Consider the following 23,253-nt stretch of genomic DNA (forward strand, 5'->3'; position numbering starts at 1 on the left):
CTAAAGACGGAGATCGACACTAGTCTAAATAAGGTATTAAGGAATAATATAGCTATTTCTAAACATGCATAGCAACAATAGAGGCGCCTAATAGGTATTTTGTTTTAGCAGTGGCAGAGCCAGTACGTCATAGCTGCGACGTAGACGAATATTGATTGAAACAGGCAAATTAGACACACAATAGACGATTTTAATTTGCACGAAATCAATCCATATCGTGACTTCAACATTTTTAGTCACACTTCCAGTAAATAACAACAAATATCAAACAGGTTTCAACCACGCATCAAATAATTTTATTTCCACAAAAAATACTGACGTGGAAATCAAAGCCTTGACTATTATCGTAATTATTACAGCAATAAAACTTTTTTCACCTCAAAACGAAGTATCGTGTGTGACGGTACAAAATTGTGAAGCATAACAATATTTATCATAGAAAATATTTACGCCATTATCGACTTTGATCATGTCTGCTGCTTTTTCTGCTATCATTATGACCGGGGCATTTGTATTTCCACTGACTATCGTAGGCATAATACTCGCGTCTACCACTCTAAGGTTTTCAAGACCTCGGACCTTCAATTTCTCGTCTACAACCCCATTAGGACCCATACTACAAGTTCCCGAAGGATGATGTTGAGTACTAACCGTATTTAAGACGTAACACTTCCAATACTCGAAAGTATATAACTCGATTCCATCACACTGTTCGAGTTTTATATCAACTATCTCAGCATTTAGTTTCTTGAAGTATGTTGTATTCATTACTGTGAGAAAATCTTCTACAGATCTTGCGTATTTATCTAAATCGTTTTTATTTGAGAAGTAGCCGTTGTATATAAGAGCCTTTTCTTCAGGATTGTTGTTTTTTAGTCTAATTTGTCCTCGTGATTCTGGGTGTAAGAGACTTACTCGTACGAATAGGATTTCACCTCGTAGTGTTGCGTAGTTCATCGCAGAGCAGTGAATATCGGCAAGTCTGTACAAGTGAGAACATATAGTAGCTGTCTCAGTCGAAGCAGCTGGTATTACGAATGCGTATATCTGATAGTCAGGAAAAGTTTGAGTGCGATTCAAAGCAATATGACCTAATATCGTAGCGAGGTTAAATTTATCATAATTAGCATATCCATTGACATTATCAGGTATTGTAGAAATCCCTATTTTACCAGTTATAGCAATTGGTATAAGCGGATGATCTTGAAAATTCTGACCAACCTTTGGAGAATTTAAAATTACGTCAATGTTTTTTTCTTTTAAATGTTCTTCAGGGCCTATACCTGATAACATAAGTAGTTGTGGGCTGTTTATAGCCCCAGCGGATACAATAACTTCTTTACGAGCCATTAAACTTATCACTCGACGATTTGACAAGATAACTTCCACACCTACTGCTACATTACCTTCAAATATAACTTTTCTAGCCAACGTCTTCCTCAAAATGAACAAATTTCTCCTATGTTTAATAGGCCTTATAAAAGCGACTGCAGTGCTTTGACGTATATGATTATCTATAGTAAACTGTGGTTGCGAATATCCAATCTGTTGGTATCCATTTGTATCTTCGAGGATTCTGCGACCGTTTTCCTTGAGAGCTTCGAAATAGGGTTCGGTAGCATCCCAATAAGGACGGGTGACTCCTAAATAGCCTTTGGTATTATGTAGTTCACCGGATACGCCTGTAAGTATAGGTACGTTGTTCAGTCGTTCGCTTTTCTTGAAGTATGCGGTGACATTGTCCCAGTCCCATCCTTTATTGCCTTGTTCCACCCAACTGTCGTAGTCAGCTTTGTTCCCCCTCACGTAGAACATATAGTTGGCGCTACTGGATCCTCCCAGCATCTTCCCTCGGGGAACGTGGACGTTTTTTGTAATGTGAGCTTGGCTTGAGTACCCATCGTTGACTGTGAAATAGTTCCAGTCTGCTGCTGATCCGTCTATTAGAGGAAATAACCCAGGGATCTGAAATAACGGTTTTGTTTATTAATTGTGTTAATGATCCTTAGAAACCCGAGAATTTTTAGTAAGATTTGGTAAAAAGGATGTAGATACAGGCGTTAATAAATATGTACAGGCTGCCACATCTATCGTACTTTTTGAAAAAATCTGGTTATTTGTTACTGTTGGTCCATGAACAATACGAAGTGACAGTAAAATGTCATATCGCACAACTCGTTTTATCGGTTTTAAGTAACAAAATAATAATATTTTTAGTGAGATAATACTTTCCCAAAATCCGCCGATTTAGTACTTTATTGAACTTGAACTTGTATAAAACCAGTTTTTACACAAATTTTGACTTAAAACTGCATGTGAATGCTGAGTATTTCAGTTGATACTACATAAAAGAATCATAAATAACATCATGAAGACATCGGAATTTGTTAAAGTGAGGATAAGGTACGACGAAATAGTTAGAACTAGAAAAATTGGCATCATCCAAAAATTCTTGAAGTGAAGTCTCCTCCCAAACGAGGAACGGTTTAGGCCTTGAGTCCCCCACGCTGGCCAATTGCGAATTGGGATTTTGCATGCCCTAAATTAATATATTAAACAAATTTCAAGCATTTAAGGTTTCATCATGATGATTTCCTTCACCGATATAGCGAGCGATAATTATTTCTAATACACACATAACTTCGAAAAAATTGTGTGTTGCCCTCCTATCCATAATTATATTTAGGACTTAAGATATTTACATCAGAAGTGATTGGTGGTATATCCCCAGCTTCTATAAGTAGCACGTTCCATCCAGAGATCTCTGTCAGTCTGTTAGCAAGCACGCAGCCTGCTGAACCAGCTCCTATTATTATAAAGTCGAAAGACTGGCCATCTGCAAAATGAAATTTAAAATACAAACCTCTTAGCTGAGTGGCGTCATATGGGTTATATAAGAATGTATTTTTGAAAGCTTTAATTATTTCCATGCTGAGATTCATTAAAACCAAGAACGTGACAAATAGATTTTGACATTTATAATATAAAAAAGGATATGAATACTTTAACATAGTAGGGTAAATAACATGACGCAAAATCCGACGTCATTGCAAGATTCGCCACGTTTTACGAATAAGTTAAATAGTCTGGGTATTCTCTTTTAATATTTATTTTTTATATTTATTCGCAGAAAATATGCAGAATATTATGCAGGATTACACAATATTAATGAAAAGAATCCAAAATATTTACAGAATATATCATTTTTATCTTTAATCACGTCTTTTTGTACCCTTTTAGAGGAACAGGAAACGTCGTCAACTGCATTTTATTTTATAATAAAAAAGCAAAAGTTCAAGGAGTGAAAGGAAAATATGTTTTTTTAAGTCGGACAAAAAATGAAGAATAAAATAAGCGACTTACCTTGGACGAACGCTTGTCTTGGATAGTTATCGTTACAATATATGGCAATTGACGAGAGAAGTCCAAAGAACAATTGCAGGAATTTCACTACAGGCTCTACCGATGCTATTTCGAGTATAGATATTTCTTCCAAAAGATTCATATTTAGCTGACCTTCTTATTGTCGCTTCATAAGTAAAACAACTTTTCGGGGTCTTTGACCTTTGTTCACAAATATGAATGTAATACTCCTTTACAACTCAAAGATCATCAGGACTAAAACGACCTATGTCCATGAAGTACAGTAAAGTACTTTTTGAACTAATGAATGGTTGTGTTCGTCTTTTGTTTCATGCAAACCTTTCTTTTATGGCTTTGACGTATGTATGGAAGTACCCATTAAAATAGTTTTAATTTTACTGCTTCTAGTTTTAGTATGCAATATGAGGCCTGCAAATAAATTATAGAGCCTAATAGAATAAATTAAATTCGAATAAAAAGCATCATTTAGGTATTGTAAGGTACCTACTGTTTTCTTCATTTACAAATTTATGTTACAATTATTGTTTTCCGCTCAGTTGTTATAATTTGTAAAATTATGCAATGAAAATCATGGAATTTTACTTGTAATTTGTATGACGTCAAAGCGTGGCCAATAAAATAATTTATTATGGTTGTTTATTTTCAGTAGTTTACTAAGTTAAGGTAACAAATAATTGATAACTTAATGGTTTTTCAAGCAGCGATTGATTACGGACATAGAAAACGAACGTATAAGTGGTATATTCATGAGATATTGCTCAAGTCTGTTACCAAGAAAATCTCTGCAATATTTACTTTTTTACGTAACGATGCAAACTCAGATTATTTCGAGTTATTTGACAAGAAGTAATTTCGTGATACTGAGAACACAACTTGGCAATTATTCAGAAAAGTAATTTATAATTATTATTATCATAATACTCAGTTAACTGTTACATTGAATTGCAGCACGTCCTGGCTTTGCTCGAGTTATAAAGTTATGTGCTATTTAGACATTCATTTACTCTTTAAGCCTTTTTCTCTCCATAAAAATCTTTCCACGTGCCTTAAAGGAAAAGAAAAAAAAAATCGCCGATTTGACTGAACTGTTGTCGGCTGTTATTGAACTTGTTTTAAGCAACACATTTGACGATTTTTAGAATAAAAATATTTTAGGTACGTATACAATGTTATTGGTTCCGGTTGTGAAGCTACTGTTGCAATAAATTCTTATTTGTAAAACAAATTAAATATTTGACACACTAAGATCTCACTTGGTCAATATAATTTGTATATTATTATATTTTATGAATCAAGTATTTAGGAACAAAGGTTATCTAGTATCGGTTTATCCCCGCAAGTACACTCATAGGCATATCTGTATAAGTACACTGTCACTTTTTCGCACAACGTTTTCAAGTTATTTTTACTTAGCCTGCATTAATGTCTCACTGCTGGACAACGACATCTCTTCGTCGCTTACTGTCTCTTGACATCACTTTTGGTCGCCATCTCCGTTTGGGCCTTCCCGGTTCCTGGCATGTATAGAAACAAAAAATAATTAATGATCACTATTTAGTACATTGACAATTTAAATGACAAACTCTTGATACTCGATACTAGCTTAGGCTAGCGATAGGCTTTCAAATACTTGTCAACTGAAATATACGATAGCCCTCCCTTATGCCTTTTATCGTTTATTGTATATTAAAATGTAACTCAATAAATTATCACAATATTTAGGTCCAGGACTGTACAATTCACATGTGGGTTAGGTATACATGTGTTACAATATTATGCTTATTCTTTTTACCGATTTCGCCTTCCTTATATTATTAGTCATGGTATGTAATAAAAATATATGCATCTAATACAATATTTAAGTCAAATAACTTGCTTAAATTTTGCTAGTGTTTAAATATTATTAATTATTTAAGATTTTAGAGTTCTTTGATGGGACTGAAGTTCAAACCTGTAAACTTCGTTTTAGCTAGAAATTACCGTACACGCTCTGAAATAAGCTATGAGTGTTTTTCAGGTTTTGTTTGTTTTCTTCTAACTATAAAACAAAAGCCGTGGTCTTATCCAGCAACACTTCGAGACTGTCTCCAAAGAATTTGTAAAGTGAATATAAACATGAGTTGGAAACGTAACTTATACAAGCATTTTGATAGTAGCCAAATTACTGGTTTTATTCTACAACTAGGCTCTTTTGTAAAAGCTAGATACGGAAAACATCTCGGAATTGCGTTTATAAAACCGAGGTTATGGTACGTTGCATTCCTTATGTACTAAAGGAAATCGATTCTGATAAATTTCTGGCAATTTCCATAGCAGTTTAATACGTCAAAGATACGAAACTATAGCGAAAAAGATATAAAAAAGTCTATTTCGGGGAATACAACGTTCTCTTTTTACAAAATACTGAACCCATTGAACAGGTATTTACTAAAGGCCTGTCCTGCCGTGTATATATAGGACTTATGTGCCTCGCGTTCCGTTTTCATTTACGAATGAAGGTCGAACGCTCTTAGACGAGTTCTATATACTATAATACGACATGCAAAGTTTATAAAAACGGATTCTCTTAGTCCTGTGAAATCTTTTGGATAATTCAGACTTTTTTTAGTACATAGTTGGTAGAGATTGTGTTTTTTTTCATTTAGAATGTGTTTTTATTATTTAAAGTATAAGGTTTTAATTTTAAATTTGATTTGATGAAGTGTTAAGATGATGTTTTTAATGATATGTGAAAGTGGAACATTTTAATTACATTTTTAGTGCTTTTATTTGGAAGTGGGATCTTAATTATCAGGTTAGTAGTGTATATTTGACATTTATTATAAGTGCAATATTTTTCGTCGGCCATTCACTTGCGAAGTAATCGTACTTAAGTAATTAATATTATTACTGTTGATCGTTAAACTAAGGGTTCGAATTCCAGATCGGATAATGTTTATGGTAATGATAAAATTTGCTTTTGCTTTGCTTAAATTATGTATCTTAGTTTCAAAGCAATCGTTTAGAATGTTACCAGTTCATGAATATTTAAATTTTATTAAATCTTAAACATTTACCACGATTATACTGTGACTGCTTCTTTAACGCAGCGGTAGAGAGTGGTAGAAACAGCTACAGCTGTCTTCTGCTGTCGTAGATTTTGAATTCGAATCCCGGGTGGGATATTTTATTTTTCAGAATTCTATTTAGAAATTCATGGTTATTTAGGAGCGTTTGAGTATAGACTTTATTATTTTATGAAACAACCACACTTGTAAAACAGGTAGATTTTAGTCATCATAAAGTAACGTAAAATCCTAAATCGTAATATCCTGCTGAGCCTACCAGTTTATTAAGACATTTGCATTTCGGAAAATATACCAAGATCAAATAGCTACTTACCTAATTAGTAATTAGGGTGGGCAATTGTTAAGCTTATGAGCTAATCGGTACATTATTACGTTAATGTGGATAACATGTGGATCACATTCCTAATGAAATTGATCTTTGTGAGTACCGTAATGTTATAGTCCTCTAGCGTTTGTGTCGTTTCTTAATAAACTCAGAACCTACGGAACGGGTGTTCATGCTGTTTATAAATACCAATAGATTAATGCCCAGTTTCTGAGGTACATTTAGCGGTAGTTTATCTATTCAATAACATTTTTTTATATGAGTTTAAACGCTATTTAGATTAACTAAGAATTGCTCTTGTATCGCGGGGACTTTTACAATAACAAACAACGGACACAAAGTACAACCAGACCCGAAACAACTATTTGTGGAGCGCACAAATATTTTTTTCCTGTGGGAATCTAACTGAAGATCGCTCAACTTAGTCGCGTGGTGACCACCTTAACCACTGCGCCACGTATGCCGTTAAATACTTAAAAAGGATTTGAGTGTATTACTAGTTTAGTTAAATACAAGATTCCTTAGTACGGTAATTGTATTTTAAAGAAATAATGTGATAGTTGTTTTGGGTCTTGTTGTCGTTATTTGTATGTTTACCATGCCCATTTATGCATTTATAAAACTAGTCTTAGTGCCGGTCTTTAAAAATACTTAACTTTATCACTTGTAACTAATTACGTCCCTGAGGCTTCAGCAAAAGTGCAGAAACTATAGGTTTTTGAAATTTGAGTAACATTTTTGCATATTATGTGCTATTAAAGAAAATTTTTGCGATAGACTTTGCACATAATTAAAAAAATATAAAAAACACACAGCGTTCTATTACTAGAATTCATAACGTTATTTATAAAATCAAATCAAGCAAAAATTATTTGGATGTACGAATCAGAGTAGATATACATTATATTGGTGCATGAATGTTTGAACTTGGGTAAGAAATACTTATTCAGTGGAATTTAGTGAAAATTACAACACATTTACTTTTTATCCAAGGAAATCTATGAATGCAAACTAAAATGGACCGAACTTAATACATACTTAGTTGTATAGTTGCTTAGTATTTAATTGTTAAAAATCAACATAATTAAAAAAAGCACGTTTTAACAAAAAAATTTTCTTCAAAAATTCTAGTAGGTATTCAAGGACGATATGTATTATTATACTACTTTTTTTCTTTCACACGTGTTGAAATTAATCGAATCCCCCAAACTGTTTTTTATTGATGTTATCGTTATAACGACCGAATTATTATCATTATAGTATTAATATACATACATAATATCACGCCTGTTATCCCCGAAGGTGTAGACTGAGGTGTATAAAATATACCTACATTTTGCAATTTACAATGTTAGTCCCATGTACCAGCAGACGAGCATATAACTGCCGTATAATGGGCACTTTACCAAATCCAATATACTAATCCATACTATCCATACTAATATTATAAATGCGATAGTAACTCTGTCTGTCTGTCTGTCTGTCTGTCTGTCTGCTACTCAATCACGTCTAAACTACTGAACCAATTTGCATGAAATTTGGTATGGAGATATTTTGATACCCGAGAAAGGACATAGGCTACTTTTTACCCCGGGAAAATTCAGAAAATTCTACGAAGTCGCGAAAAATCAATGTAATATCAAAATAAATAATGACATTGAATTAACAAAATTACGTTGCCATGGCAACTGTTTTAGTGGCGGATATGCCTTAGCGCGACTTCGTTATACTAAGAGATATAAATAATTTTGAGAATATTTTTCGTAAAAAAAGCATATTTTATATCATCACGCTACGACCAATAGGAGCAGAGTAGGTAACAGTAAAAAGTGTTACAAAAACATGGAACATTCTGACCCATTCTCTCTTATGTGACGCAAGCGAAGTTGCGCGGGTCAGCTAGTGAGAAATAAATCTTATTAAAAAAGACCAACAGTAATTCGCCCGACCCAAGAATCGAACCTGAAACCTCGTTATCGGCTCTCGATTACACCACCCACCGCACGACAGGGCCGGTCTATATTTTTAATTTTACATTCATTAAATTCTTATAAAGAAAATCCAAAAGCTACTCATTGTCTCAGTGCCTTAATAATGCGTGCAGATATATAATGATGATCCATGAATATTAATTAACGGTCTTATTGTGCTCTGTAGTCACATAAGTATAAATCTTAAGACAAGAGTGGTATTTTATAAATAGCTATCCATTTTACGTGGCATAAGAGTGTTAACCAAACCTATTTGCAGTCTGATTCTGTAAATTGATGATGCCGTAGAACGTTTCCAAGGTACATAATACATAAATTATAATTAGTCCGCCAGTCAGATAATTTAAAAATATTAGACATCGCACTCCCGGTGCAACACTGTCACTTATGTAAAAAAAAAAACAAATCTATAGATATGTTATAAAGGCATTGTTGTGTGAAGTGTCAACGTTTTAAATGCTTCTCCTGAAAAACTACATTTTTGCATAAGTGACAGTATTGCACCGGGGATGCGACATGTATTTTTTTCATTAAAAACTAATAAAGTCACTTACTTAAAAAGCATTAAAGTTATGGAGTGGGGGCTAATGACGTCATGGTGTTGTACATTTTGTACTCTAACGTGACGTCATGCGACTTTTCAACTCAATTTATCGCGGTAATCATTTGATTAGGCACAAAAATTACAAACACGTGTGTAATTATTCTTCACAATCTACTAGGTTTCCAACCTTTTCCTAGTCAGGGACCACATTTATATTATTCTTGTTAGCAGGGACCACTATGTAAGCCTATTAAAAATAAAGTGCAATTAACATCGTGAAAATTTTAAATTTGGTTGGGAACCAATGTACTAGATGGACTAAAAAAACTAAATTAGTCATCATACCTATTGTACGTAAGCCTAATGGATCCTTTTCTTAATTCCAGGATGAATATACTAACACAACTGCTGTCCCTGTTCAATGTGAGGACGCTACGACCGCTGGTGAACTTGTTACAAATCATATTTAACACGGTAGACCAGCTCGAATATGATTCTGAGGACTTTCCACCACAAGCTAATGTTACAGGTTTGTACCAAAGAAATTACGTATTTTCAAAATATAAGATGAGACTGCCATCGTAAGTTACAGCGGTTAAATAAGTTGAACATATTTTGAATGAGTTTCTAGTTCTTGTCAAATCAATAAATAAAAGGTCTACTCGGCTATACGTGATCTTCGACGCACGGAGTACTACAACCTAAACTTCCTACCTTCGGGCAATACCCTAAGCATTTCTTGATAGAAAAACTTAGGAACTTTTGGCATGACCCCGGATTCGAACCCGAGACCTCTTCACAGCATTCGCGTAGGTACACTACCGATCGTACCACAAAGATAATTATAATTTAACAAGAATGTTGTTAATGAAAGTACCAATGCAATATTTTAACCAAGGACGTTAAAGGTCTGGAAAATCCCTTACGTCAGTAACATTTTTAATCAGAACTAGGTCCGGCTTCTCTGCCTATTGTAGGTACTTATTGGAAATTACATATATTTATCGGTAGTGTAATAAGCTGTTTGAACTTTTACACACTTGCTTTTATTTTGTATTTTTTTCGTATTGAGAACAAATATCTTGAACAATTACGACACACCAAAGTTTTTAGTAGCTGTTCTAAATGAAAACACAACGCTATTTTTAACTGAGACACCCTCTCCTACTTACAATTGATTTGGTATCATTATTATTTTCAGATGGTCAGAATTTCGACTTCATAGTAATAGGAGCTGGTTCAGCAGGCTGCGTGCTCGCTAACAGACTGACAGAGATCTCTGGATGGAACGTTTTACTTATAGAAGCTGGGGGCAATCCGCCAATCAGTGCTAAGGTAAAAATATTGAAGGAAATTACCATTGATCTCCGGAGATCCAGAGATATGCCTCCGTGGCGCAGTGGTTTAGGTCGCCACGCCGCTACTGTTACGTCGGGAGGTCGTCGGTTCAATTCCCACGCGGAACAATTATTTGTGCTATCCGCAAATCTGGGGGCACGGAAGTGCCCCCGCAAGTCGAGCAAAAAAAAGCGGCACGGCCGTAACATAACATCCTTTTCTCGAAGCAATTCGGGCTATTTTTGACACCCCTATAATTTCGTTGTGGATAAAACAAGAAGCCTGAATTTTCAGCAACTAATCAGTCATTGTAAAAACACGGTATATTTAAAATTTCAGTCAATTTGAACCAGAAGTTTAAGAATGACAACTTGTTAAAATTTTGAATTTTGTCACTCACTGATTCACTGACTCACTGACTCACTGACTCACCGATCATCAAAAGTCTAAGGTACTTCTAGCAGACTTAGAAGCTTAAAATTTAGAATACAAATAGGGTTTAGTGTCTTAATCATGGGAAAAATTCAATATTTTCTAATTTCGGTCCAGTTTTCTAAATACATCAACTGCAACAATAACTTTGTAATCCCATATAAATGTATAAGATTACAAGGTTACATTTGCAGTTAATGAATTATTATTACTGTAGAAAATAAAATAAATAGGTGTAAATAGGTACCTACTATATGAGGCATAACGGGAGGGGGTATAGGGTGGGTAAGGGTGTTTAGCCCATGAAACTGAACAACATTCCCAAAGGAAAATATGTTGAATTATGAAAAAAAAAACGTCTTTCCATACGAATTGGACTTATGTTCGCTCTACAAAAAGAAGTGAGATGCCATCAAAAACATTCTGTAAAAACCTCAAGTCTCGCCGTAAAAAGTTGCGAGATCTATATAATACCAAGTCGATTAATCTATTTAGTCTCTACTTTAAGGACCTTCTGTCTTAAGTTATTACGTATGTTATTATCATGCCAATTTAAAAAAAATACCTTTAAAACAAAAAGATCGACTTGGTCATCGCAAGAAAACACAAATTCGCCATTAACATTTCAGGAGCATTAACTTCTTGTCGTGCTGTATAGTGTGAAACATAGTACATACTAATAATCAAAGCATGCGATGGCCAGGTCGGTCTATTTGTTTTAAAGGTATTTTTTTTAAATTGGCATGATAATAACATACGTAATAACTTAAGACAGAAGGTCCTTAAAGTAGAGACTAAATAGATTAATCGACTTGGTATTATATAGATCTCACAACTTTTTACGGCGAGACTTGAGGTTTTTACAGAATGTTTTTGATGGCATTATTGTTTCGGGTCTGGTTTTTCTTTATGTCCGTTGTTTGTATGTTTCTAAAAAAGTCCCCTCGACACATGTGACGAGAGAAATTATTCGTTCGGGAAATGTCTTTAAAAAAACAGATCAGATCCTATCCTCTTAAAATTCATACAAATTAAAGCCAAAGCTAGATCAGTAGCATATCACGACAGTTGGCAAAGATAATCCTCTGAATCCCTCAAAACTTTAAAATGGTAAATGCAATCAGGGCAAAGAGGTTTTTGCTTTGATGAAGGTACTAGTTTTATTTATTTGCAAAAATCTGGGAGGTACGCAAAGATTATGAAAGGATTCGTCAGCATGGCTTAAAGATTACACGTGTAAATATGATATTTTTGTAAAATAACTGCCGGAATAATAACATCGCGGTAGAAGGTTACTGAACACAAATTTGTATAAAAATTGCAATAAAGAGAATTCTTTCCTATAGCCTTGAATCTTCTGAATAAGAATAAATTATATTTTATTAATAATAAATAATAAAACATTTGCTAACCGAAGTTTCTTCAAATTATGCACGCATGTGTTTGTTTTATTGACAACTTCGTATTAGTCGCGAATGTTCATTTAACTGGCCTTTGATTATTTAATTATTTGAAAACACTTCTGGAACATAATTATGTAATAAATACCTATAATATTATGTAAATCATCTAGGAAATAAGGTAACTTCCAATAATTTAAAAATCAACATTTGATTAGTAATTTTAATACCTTAGCTATTAAAATATTTTTCATGTTGATTTTGTAATTTGTTTTTTTATTTTGCTTGGCAATTACGTAAACAAATATGTAGGGATACTAATTAACAAAAATTCCGCAGTTAGAACAAAATTTAATTCAATAAATCATAATATTTATCTGAGAATAAACTGTTCAGTAATTCATACATAGGTACACAAAATCACGCCTCTTTCGCATAAGGGTAAACAGAGACCAGATATAAAAATAATATGTATTTTATTTTCGTTCCAGTATCCAGGATTGTTCCCATTCGTGGACTACTCAAACTCAGACTGGAACTACTACACCGTCAACGATGGGTACTCCAGCCAGGGTCTATCACACAAGAGCATACATCTTACCAGAGGCAAGATGCTTGGAGGTTCCAGTGGGGCCAACTACATGTTCTATGTCAGAGGGAATGAAAAAGACTACAACGACTGGGTAGAACAAGGCAACGAAGGATGGGACTGGGAAACAGTTATGTATTACTTCAAGAAAAGCGAACGCCTCCACGATGAAACTGTCACAAAGTCTGACCAAGGCTGTCATCATAACACCGACGGTTATCTAGGCGTTACAAGACCACTCTGGAAGAAAAGAACTGCAAAATATCTACAAGCTTTCCAAGAAAATGGTCATAAAATAATACAAGATTGCAATGGCCAGGAGCAATTAGGTTACACAATACCACCTTATACCATAGACAATAATGTCCGTCAACACACTGCGACCGCTTTTCTAGAGCCGATCAAAGATCGTAAAAATCTTTTTGTCTTAAAAAAGACGATGGCGAGAAGAATTCTATTTAATAATGAAAAGAAAGCTGTAGGAGTAGAAGTAAGATTACCTAATAGAAAAATTGTAAGTTTATTTGCTAGAAGAGAAGTTATTTTGTCTTCTGGGGCTATTAACAGTCCGCAACTGCTTATGTTGTCAGGAATAGGGCCAAGGAAACATTTACAAGAAATGGGTATAGATGTACTACTAGAGTCTCCTCACGTAGGTGGTAATCTACAAGACCATCCCATTGTCACGGTACCTATAGGTGTAGAGAAAGACACTAAATCTATGTTAGACAACATAGACTTACTTGCTAATCTTGATAAATTCCCATCGCCTTGTATAATGGGTTTTGTTAGTACGAACAAGTCACATTCTGTTCCTGAATATCAAACGTCAATATTTCCTCTACCTGCCTATTCTCCAATAAGTGCTTTGATCTGTGCTCATGTCTTCCGTCTCGAAGACCAAATATGTATGGCTTTACATGACCAGAATAAGCATAGACGTATTTTGTATACGATTTTCACACTACTACATCCAGAGTCAAGAGGGAAAATTCGATTGAGGAACAGCAACCCTGAAACTCCTCCCTTGATCTTCAATGGATATTATTCAAATAAAATAGATATAGACAATCATGCGCGATTCATTGAAGACTACATCAGTGTTGTAAATACTCCATATTTTAAGTCTATAGAAGCAGATGTAATTGATATGAAAATTCCACAATGCAAGTCGACTAAGTTCGGTAGTCATGCGTATTGGAAATGCTTTGTTTTAAATATAGCTACGACTCAATGGCATCCGTCAGGAACCTGTGCCATGGGTCCCAATGGTGTGGTAGATGAGAGGCTAAGAGTCAGGGGTGTGTCAGGTCTTCGTGTGGTGGACGCTAGTATAATGCCTACAATAATAAGTGGAAATTTAAACGCACCTACGATTATGATTGGAGAAAAAGCGTCTGATATGATTAAGGCTGATAATGGAATAAATGTTTTTAAATGACTTTGTTTTATTTTTCTCGTATTTAGAAAATATCAAAATTTGTACCCTTGTTTAGCTGTACAGAAAATGAGAATATAACGAAATTTACCTAACTAATATCATTATCAAAAGCCTACTATAATGTTGCAATTTTGGTCACCTAAGAAAAACTTTTTTTTTTCTTATTTCCCAGTAGCGAGCAGTTGGCACCGCGATAAATTTTTTTAGGTACTGGACGCAACACAAATTACGCTCGTAGTGAAAAATAAGTATGTCTATTACTTATTATATTTCTAACAATCTACGAGTACTAAGAATAATTTTGTTTAAAGTAGAGCCCACTTAGAGTCAGGTACAATGTTATTATGATAGCCTATGTGTATGTCAGAAAATACTAAAATTATGCATCAACCATTATTAAAGAAATTCCTTACCTTTAGTTTAAGTGGCAAAATAATAATAGACTAAAGATGTACAAAAGTAGGACAATAATTTTAAATTGAACATGACTTGAGTAAAACGGACCGCTACATTACTCGTACGTTCCGTTCTACGTAAAAATACGCGTTGTTTTGTCCTAACTTTTTTAATCTATGGTTTATGACGTCTATTGGTTATCCTGCGTTGTCAAAATTAATGTACTACGATCACTATTTTAGTGACACATTTCGTAAATAAATAAATATCTGTTGTTATTTATCGTGTAATGAAATACTAGATATTAAGTTAAATTAATATACAATAATTATTTAAGTGAAAACGTCTTATTGTGTACACTTTAAGGCAAAATGACGAACCTCGATGTAAGTATTGGTTTAAAGTTAAATTTAATCTAATTGTGAGTGAAATTAATTAAATAAATGCATTTAATGGCTTTTTAAGTAATGCCGCTAGTGTCCTGTAAAGTGCAGTGATACGCAATACTATGCAATTAAGTAAAATCTGTAATGAAAGTATAGTGATCGCCTTCTCTATAAACATAGAGTTTAAGCGTATGTTATTGTTGTTTAAACTGGTATATAAATACACAAAGTGACTCAAAGCACAAAGTTACTTACGTACCGAACATATACAAGAAATAATGACTTTGTAGTGCTAAAACTATGAACAATACAAAACAAAAATGCATAGACTCTCTTTTTTAAAATGAATATAGAGTTTGTACTAAACAATTTGCCTTAATACTTTCAGGTTAGCAACAGCAGTAGCACAGACAGCAGTTCCGGCTCCTCTTCAGACTCTAGCAGTAGTGGAAGCTCTACCACTAGTTCTGGTTCTGGGTCAAGCAGCTCAGACTCCGAATCCTCAACTTCCGACACTCCAGCAACTACCGTAGCACCACCCGCTCCCAAATCCCCAGCCAAACCCGAAGAACCTAAAAAGAAGGAGGAACCAAAACCAAGAAGACCATCCAAAGTAAAAGTTTCATCGTCGAGTGATGACGATGCACCTAAAACATCAAGCCCAAAATCATTACCACCTCGAAGACGTTGCTCTGCCAAACCTAAATCCGCTGCTACCGTATTAGCAAGAGGGAATAAAGCAGCACCAAAAGTTCCTCCCGGTGGTAAAACTCCCAAACCGGTACAGAAACCACCACCGAAACCCCCGGTTAAATCAGATGCAGGAACATTGAAAAAGAAAAGTATATTTTCACCTGACAATAGCTCTGAATCGGAAACTGAGAGCAAGTCTTCGAATACTAAAAGTCCTAAAACATCACCAAGGCCTAAGAGAGGTTCAAGGAAGTCTAGTGATGAGAAGGATACATCTCCACCAACAACGGCTGATAATGACGACTCTAAAGATTCCAAAGACAATGTTAAACGTAAGAATGGCAACAGGCCTAGCGGTCCTCCTCCAAAAAAGACGATTGAAGACAAAAGTGCATCGTCTTGCTCTTCCAGTCAGTCTTCAGTTGAATCGGTTTCTTCTGACAGTGATAGTGAACCGAGTCCTAAGAAAGATTCTGTTAAGACTGGCAAGACTAAACCTGCTGCAGTTACTCCTAAGGTTTGTGTTGCTTTGTTTTAATTTTTTATGAGCCACAAGTATTTTAGGAGTTATAAGATCATCAGATTATGATAACATTATGAAAAAAACAATAGTAGTGCTCTATGACCCTATTCTCGTGGGAATTTGGATCCTGTGTATCTCATATAAATCTTGTCCTGACAACTAAAAACACAATATAAAAAGAATGGTTCAATTTAGTGTAGTTGTTCAATAGTTATGAGTGTACATACATTTTGCCTATTCATTTTCATTTATATAGATCTAAACTAACTCTTATGATTCAGTAAGCAAATCATAATGTAGACAGAACTACCTACTAGAACTAGAATCACAAATACATATATTTCCAATACTTAACCTAAACAAATGTATTCCAGCAGGAGAACTCAGCCATGAAGAGCGGAGACTCAGATGATTTATCAGCAACAACAATGCCACGCAAACTGACCAGATCACTTTCCGCTAGAGTATCAAGAATGGCAGCCGTGTCTCGAACAGCACACACTGATACAGACTCCGAAATTGATGAGAAACCTAATGACAATAAGAAGTAAGTATTTTAATTACTGCTGTATGAATGCATGTTGACGTTAGTTAATCATGTTCACTGATTTTCTTAGTAAAAGTGAGACAAAAATATTAAAAATTAAAACCAATTTCTTATATACTAATAGGAAATAAAGAAGTTGAGAAATATTGTTAGAGCATGTCATGTCTATCTTCATACATATATCTATCTATAGACATTTTTTAAACCTAATGAGATCATTGCATGATTACAATAAGTATGAAACAAGATCAGGGATAGTATGATTGGTATTTTGGTCTACCAAAACAGAACATTGCAAGCACATAAATAACTTACTGACTAATAAACTGTTAATTCAGGCTATTTACATACATACAAAACCATTAGAATTATAAATAATCTATAGAATTAAAATGAGTTGGTTAAGTGATAGATATATAGGCAATTTCAAAGATTTTTCTTAATCCTATCTGGGGGCACGGAAGTGCCCCCGCAAGTCGAGCAAAAAAAAAGCGGCACGGCCGTAACATCCTTTTCTCGAAGCAATTCGGGCCATTTTTGACACCCCTATAATTTCGTTGTGGATAAAACAAGAAGCCTGGATTTTCAGCAACTAATCAGTCATTGTATAAACACGGTATATTTAAAATTTCAGTCAATTTGAACCAGTAGTTTAAGAATGACAACTTGTTAAAATTTTGAATTTTGTCACTCACTGATTCACTGACTCACTGACTCACCGATCATCAAAAGTCTAAGGTACTTCTAGCAGACTTAGAAGCTTAAAATTTAGAATACAAATAGGGTTTAGTGTTTTAATCATGGGAAAAATTTAATATTTTCTAATTTCGGTCCAGTTTTCTAAATACACTAACTGCAACAATAACTTTGTAATCCCATATAAATGTATAAAATTACAAGGTTACATTTGCAGTTCATGAATTATTATTACTGTAGAAAATAAAATAAATAGGTGTAAATAGGTACCTACTATATGAGGCATAACGGGAGGGGGTATAGGGTGGGTAAGGGTGTTTAACCCATGAAACTGAACAACATTCCCATAAGAAAATATGTTGAATTATGAAAAAAAAAAACGTCTTTCCATACAAATTGGACTTATGTTCCCTCTACAAAAAGAAGTGAGATGCCATCAAAAACATTCTGTAAAAACCTCAAGTCTCGCCGTAAAAAGTTGTGAGATCTATATAATACCAAGTCGATTAATCTATTTAGTCTCTACTTAAAGGACCTTCTGTCTTAAGTTATTACGTATGTTATTATCATGCCAATTTAAAAAAAAATACCTTTAAAACAAATAGATCGACTTGGTCATCGCAAGAAAACACAAATTCGCCATTATTAACATTTCAGGAGCATTAACTTCTCGTCGTGCTGTGTAGTGTGATACATACTAATAATCAAATCATGCGATGGCCAGGTCGGTCTATTTGTTTTAGCGGTATTCTTTTTTAAATTGGCATGATAATAACATACGTAATAACTTAAGGCAGAAGGTCCTTTAAGTAGAGACTAAATAGATTAATCGACTTGGTATTATATAGATCTCACAACTTTTTACGGCGAGACTTGAGGTTTTTACAGAATGTTTTTGATGGCATATTTTTTATAAAACAACACTTCACACGGATGGAGCCGTAACTAACAAAGGTACGAGGCATACTAACAAACTAACCACTAACGAAACGAACAACAGAAAATTGTCTCATACGTCACTTGTAACTTCATTTTCATCAAGAAAATTGAAGAGAATATTTTGCAGTAGCGTCAAAGATTCCAAGAAGAATATAAAGGGGCGCGCGCCGCCGGCCTGGTCGCCGGTGGCGATGCCCTTCCCCTCTGAGCCTGCGGAGAGACGGTGCCCTGTAAGAGGCTGTGACTCTTCTGGACATCTTGGTAAGTAGTCATTATACTTGTATTCTGAGATATTTCTAAAATGAGCCTGTTATTTATCAATCTTTAGTCTGTCACTAAAATATTTTTAGTTGATATGATTATACACTGAATGCCTGAGTGCTCTACATCTGTAGAGTTGTATGATATTATAAGGTCTATAGAGAAACTTGTATTTATTGTTATGTTTTCATATCAACATAGTACTTTTGTCTGCATCAAAATGGCGCCATAGATCAAAAATAAATCCTTTAAATGGTGGATCCATACTATAGCCATGAATGTAAACGTGTAGATCCAGGTTTCAAATTTTCGCGGATCCAGAATCGTTTGTTTTTCTGAGAAATCTGAGCCTTCAAAGTAGTACCACATGGTCTCCAATTTATGTACATATATAGTAGTGAACGGGCAATATCTATAACCATATATAACTAATATGGAGTTGCCAGTATAATACTACCTTCTTGAACGAATGTATAATAGAATACGGGAATTAACGCGAACACGCATTTTACCTTAAAACGCCTAACGTTTCGGCGCAGGTGGTTCGCGTTAATTCCCGTATTCTATTATACATTAAACATGCAACGCGAGAGTTTAAAAGTTATGATGTGTGTGTCCCAGGCGGTCAGTCGTCCCGGCACGTGACGTGGGACGCGTGCCCGCTGTACCACAACGTGACGGCGGCGTGGTGCGTGGCGGCGGGCGAGGAGCGCGCGGCCGCCAGCGAGGCGCGGCGCCGGGCGCTCCGCCTGCTGCACGCGCGGCCGCGCCACCAGCCCACCATCGAGCAGAGGGCTTACCAGCTTAAAGTTAAGGTGAGTAATGATGACCTGACTGTGTCTGCGAGGATATGATTCCACTGCTACTTTCTAAGTTGGCCAAGGCTTTTCTAATTCCAAATGTCTAAGGCAATCGGACATATAGTAACTATAACAAGCAATATATGACACGCACATGCCTGTTTAACCCGAAAATAAGGACACAGGTAGAAAGAACCGCACGTTTATCTGTTTATAGTATTCTTAACAAGCTTAAGGGAGCGAGACTATCCACAAATATCTTTCAAGTAGTCAAACCCTAAAACACTCTTAAGAAAATTTTGATATGGTCATGCTTTAAAATCGATATATCGTGTTGACGCTTAGATTACCGCTTAAACCACACAGGCAATAACTAATCCTTTAATCATACACTGCAATCCAAATATTCTTTGAAATAATGCAAATACTTTCCTGCTACTTTATATCTTAGATGTTTCAATACTAAACCTTATTTCCCTAGGACATGCGTTCAAAATGGAAAGGCAGTCAAGAGTTACGTGAGAAGCTAGCAGCATCGGGTAACGAGGACCTCAGTGAAGACCGGGAGCCCATCCTGGAAGGTTTCGCTCCGGACTATGACCTGAGGCTCTTCAGAGAGGCGCAGGCACTCGCCGCTATCAAGATTGAAGAGGAGTTGGGTGATATACCTACTGATAAGGGAACTAGGTATGGAAATATTTTGATAAGATTTTTATTATATATTCTGTATTTAATCAAATGTGGATCGAATAGAAGGAGAGTACTTAAAAAGTTTTGTGTTGTTGTCGATCTGTGGGCTAAGCCACCATTGGCGCGGTCATTCTATAGATGGGTGACCGCATTGTGGTGTTTGAACTGAGCGTCTCCATGCTTCGGAGGGCACGTAAAAAGTCGATCCCGGAGGTTGTCAATAAAGATAACAGTCGTTAAGCCATGTCAAAGGCCTTACGGACGGCTTGTACAACTTTGACACTAGCTTAACTATACAATAGATAGATAGACAGACTTAAAAGGTACTGTTATAAGACATTATTTATTGTTTACAAAAGAGAGTTTTTAATAAATGTCCTTAAATATTTAATATAAAGATGCAAAGAGTTGCAAAGGACTATATAGTTCAAATTATTCTCGCTAGATGGCGCTGTGTGAATTAAATTATAAATGTACCCAACTAACTACTGAACAAATAAACCGTTGTGTACTTTTGTTACATCATTGCTAATGTCCATAATTTCCTCAGATACGTGGTGATGGGTAAATACATGATGGAAGTGTGGTACCAGTCGCCGTACCCGGGCGACGCGGCGCGTGTCCCGCGGCTGTTCGTCTGCGAGTTCTGTCTGAACCACCACAAGTCTGCCACCGGGGCCGCCAGGCACAAGGTCAAGTGTGTCTGGAGACATCCGCCTGGGGACGAGGTAAATAGACATTAAAATAGTCATAAAACTTTGTTGTTATGTGTATATCTATGTTTACTTTTCTATGTATTTGTATATTTAAAAAAAAGAAAGCTTAGCCTTTATTGTACGTTTAAAACTAGATGGCACCACCAATGCCCCGGGCGTAAAATTTATTTAAACTGCTTACTTACTTTAAATTCTTAACGTATTTTCGTAGTTCGTTAGTTTTTAAAGTAAGGAGTTTAGTGACTAAAACAAGTCAGGCATGTTAAATTTAATCATACTTCGGTTACATTGCCTTATAAATTGAATCTTAATAATTAATAAAAAAAGTTTATACCAATCACGTAAATTCTTAAAAAGCTATTACAATTTATGCATAAAAACATCCGGTTTGTACGAGACAAATGTCACCAATCAACGAATTACAATGGCACGAGACAATACCAATAAAAGTAAACATGCATTCTGTTTTAGAAATTTAGGCGCCTGTGACACTGCCTAAAGTCGTAAACTGACCCTTAAACCCTACATTTCTTCAACCAGGTATACAGAAAAGACAACCTAAGCGTATGGCAAGTGGACGGTCGTAAGCACAAACAGTACTGTCAGCAGCTCTGCCTCCTGGCCAAGTTCTTCCTGGACCACAAGACACTGTACTACGATGTGGAGCCCTTCCTGTTCTACGTGATGACCAGCGCTGACCATGAGGGGTGTCATATTGTTGGATATTTTAGCAAGGTAAGGAAATATGTTTTTGTTTAGTGGTTTTTAGGTTTCGGTTCTATCTATACTAATATTATAAAGCTGAAGAGTTTGTTTGTCTGTTTGTTTGTTTGAACGCGCTAATCTCAGGAACTACTGGTCCGATTTGAAAAATTCAGTGTTAGATAGCCCATTTATCGAGGAAGGCTTTAGGCTATATATCATCATGCTACGACCAAAAGGAGCAGAGAACCAGTAAAAAATGTTACAGAAACGGGGAAAATTTTGACCCATTCTCTCTTATGTGACGCAAGCGACGTTGCGCGGGTCAGCTAGTAGGGTATAAACGGAACACTACTATTGATATTTCGCTATCTGTCTGTCACCAGGCTGTACGTCATGAAATGTAATAGTTAGATAGTAGGCATTTTCACAGAAGATCTATTTTTGTTGACGCTATAACGACACATACTACAAAGCAGAATAAAAAAATGTTGGGATTTCCCATACAAGAAATATGATATTTGCCGATTTTATAAGTAATGGTATAGAACCCGGACTACAGGTGGCTAAAATGTTGCAAAGTTCATAAGGCCCAGCGCAGACAGACCGGAATAATCCTCGCGCGGTCTCGAGCATTTTCTTTACGGCTCGCGGATGCTCGAGCATGCTCGCGACTGCTCGAGCCTGCTCGCGACTGCTCGAGCCTCCGCGAGGAAAACTTTCTAGGTTACCATTCTTCATTAAACAGCCAGTTTTTCGTGAAAGATCGTCAACAATAGTGGACTGGGCCATGATTATAATTGCTCTTTTGGCTGGAGAAGAATAAAAATGACGTTTTCCCTCTTTAAACTCAGTAACAACATTGAAAGTTCTCGTACGATGCCGGCGGCGCACGAGCATCCGCGAGCCGTAAAGAAAATGCTCGAGACCGCGCGAGGATTATTCCGGTCTGTCTGCGCTGGGCCTATAGCAAGGTAGCAACTGCATCTGACATCGCACGTCTTAGTTCCGTGTCTACTGAATAGATGGCGCTATTCACATTTTAGTAGAAGCAAGAGAATTTTTAATTAATGGTGTATCTATACTAATATTATAAAGCTGAAGAGTTTGTTTGTTTGTTTGTTTTTTTGAACGCGCTAATCTCAGGAACTACTGGTCCGATTTGAAAAATTATTTCAGTGTTAGATAGACCATTTATCGAGGAAGGTTTTAGGCTATATAACATCACGCTACGGCCATTAGGAGCGGAGTAGCAACGAAAAATGTTACAAAAACGGGAAAAATTATGACCCATTCTCTCTTATGTAACGCAAACGAAGTTGCGCGGGTCAGCTAGTACTAGTATAATATTGTTAATTGGGAAACGTACGTGACTACCCTAAAGTGTTAATT

At 35.6% G+C, this 23,253-nt stretch overlaps 3 protein-coding genes across 4 annotated transcripts in view; 2 read left to right on the forward strand and 1 right to left on the reverse strand.

Annotated features, from left to right (window-relative positions):
- Positions 1-194: 194 nt before the first annotated feature.
- LOC142975720 (ecdysone oxidase-like) lies at positions 195-3,652 on the reverse strand. The gene is made up of 3 exons (XM_076118738.1): positions 3,364-3,652; positions 2,703-2,836; positions 195-1,965 (listed from the first exon to the last, which is right to left on the reverse strand). Exons 1-3 carry the CDS (start codon positions 3,503-3,505, stop codon positions 379-381), a joined length of 1,863 nt encoding a protein of 620 aa, XP_075974853.1. The 5' UTR covers positions 3,506-3,652; the 3' UTR covers positions 195-378.
- Positions 3,653-6,064: 2,412 nt separating this feature from the next.
- Positions 6,065-14,512, forward strand: LOC142975236 (ecdysone oxidase-like). Its single transcript, XM_076117971.1, has 4 exons — positions 6,065-6,178; positions 9,699-9,841; positions 10,514-10,647; positions 12,974-14,512. The coding sequence occupies exons 2-4, from the start codon at positions 9,700-9,702 to the stop codon at positions 14,510-14,512; spliced, it is 1,815 nt and encodes a 604-aa protein (XP_075974086.1). The 5' UTR covers positions 6,065-6,178; position 9,699.
- Positions 14,513-15,119: 607 nt separating this feature from the next.
- chm (lysine acetyltransferase chameau) overlaps positions 15,120-23,253 on the forward strand; it is a 29,672-nt gene continuing 21,538 nt past the window's right edge. The window contains exons 1-8 of one of the 2 annotated variants that reach the window (XM_076118534.1): positions 15,120-15,294; positions 15,683-16,504; positions 16,885-17,057; positions 18,796-18,953; positions 19,575-19,768; positions 20,235-20,440; positions 20,994-21,171; positions 21,700-21,894. In XM_076118534.1, coding sequence (XP_075974649.1) covers positions 15,280-15,294; positions 15,683-16,504; positions 16,885-17,057; positions 18,796-18,953; positions 19,575-19,768; positions 20,235-20,440; positions 20,994-21,171; positions 21,700-21,894 — 1,941 coding nt within the window. In that variant the 5' untranslated portion in view covers positions 15,120-15,279. The remainder of the gene's footprint in view (positions 15,295-15,682; positions 16,505-16,884; positions 17,058-18,795; positions 18,954-19,574; positions 19,769-20,234; positions 20,441-20,993; positions 21,172-21,699; positions 21,895-23,253) is intronic. The other variant, XM_076118535.1, reaches the window with a different exon arrangement.

Source organism: Anticarsia gemmatalis, chromosome 9 (assembly GCF_050436995.1).
Source record: "Anticarsia gemmatalis isolate Benzon Research Colony breed Stoneville strain chromosome 9, ilAntGemm2 primary, whole genome shotgun sequence".
Taxonomy (NCBI): domain Eukaryota; kingdom Metazoa; phylum Arthropoda; class Insecta; order Lepidoptera; family Erebidae; genus Anticarsia; species Anticarsia gemmatalis.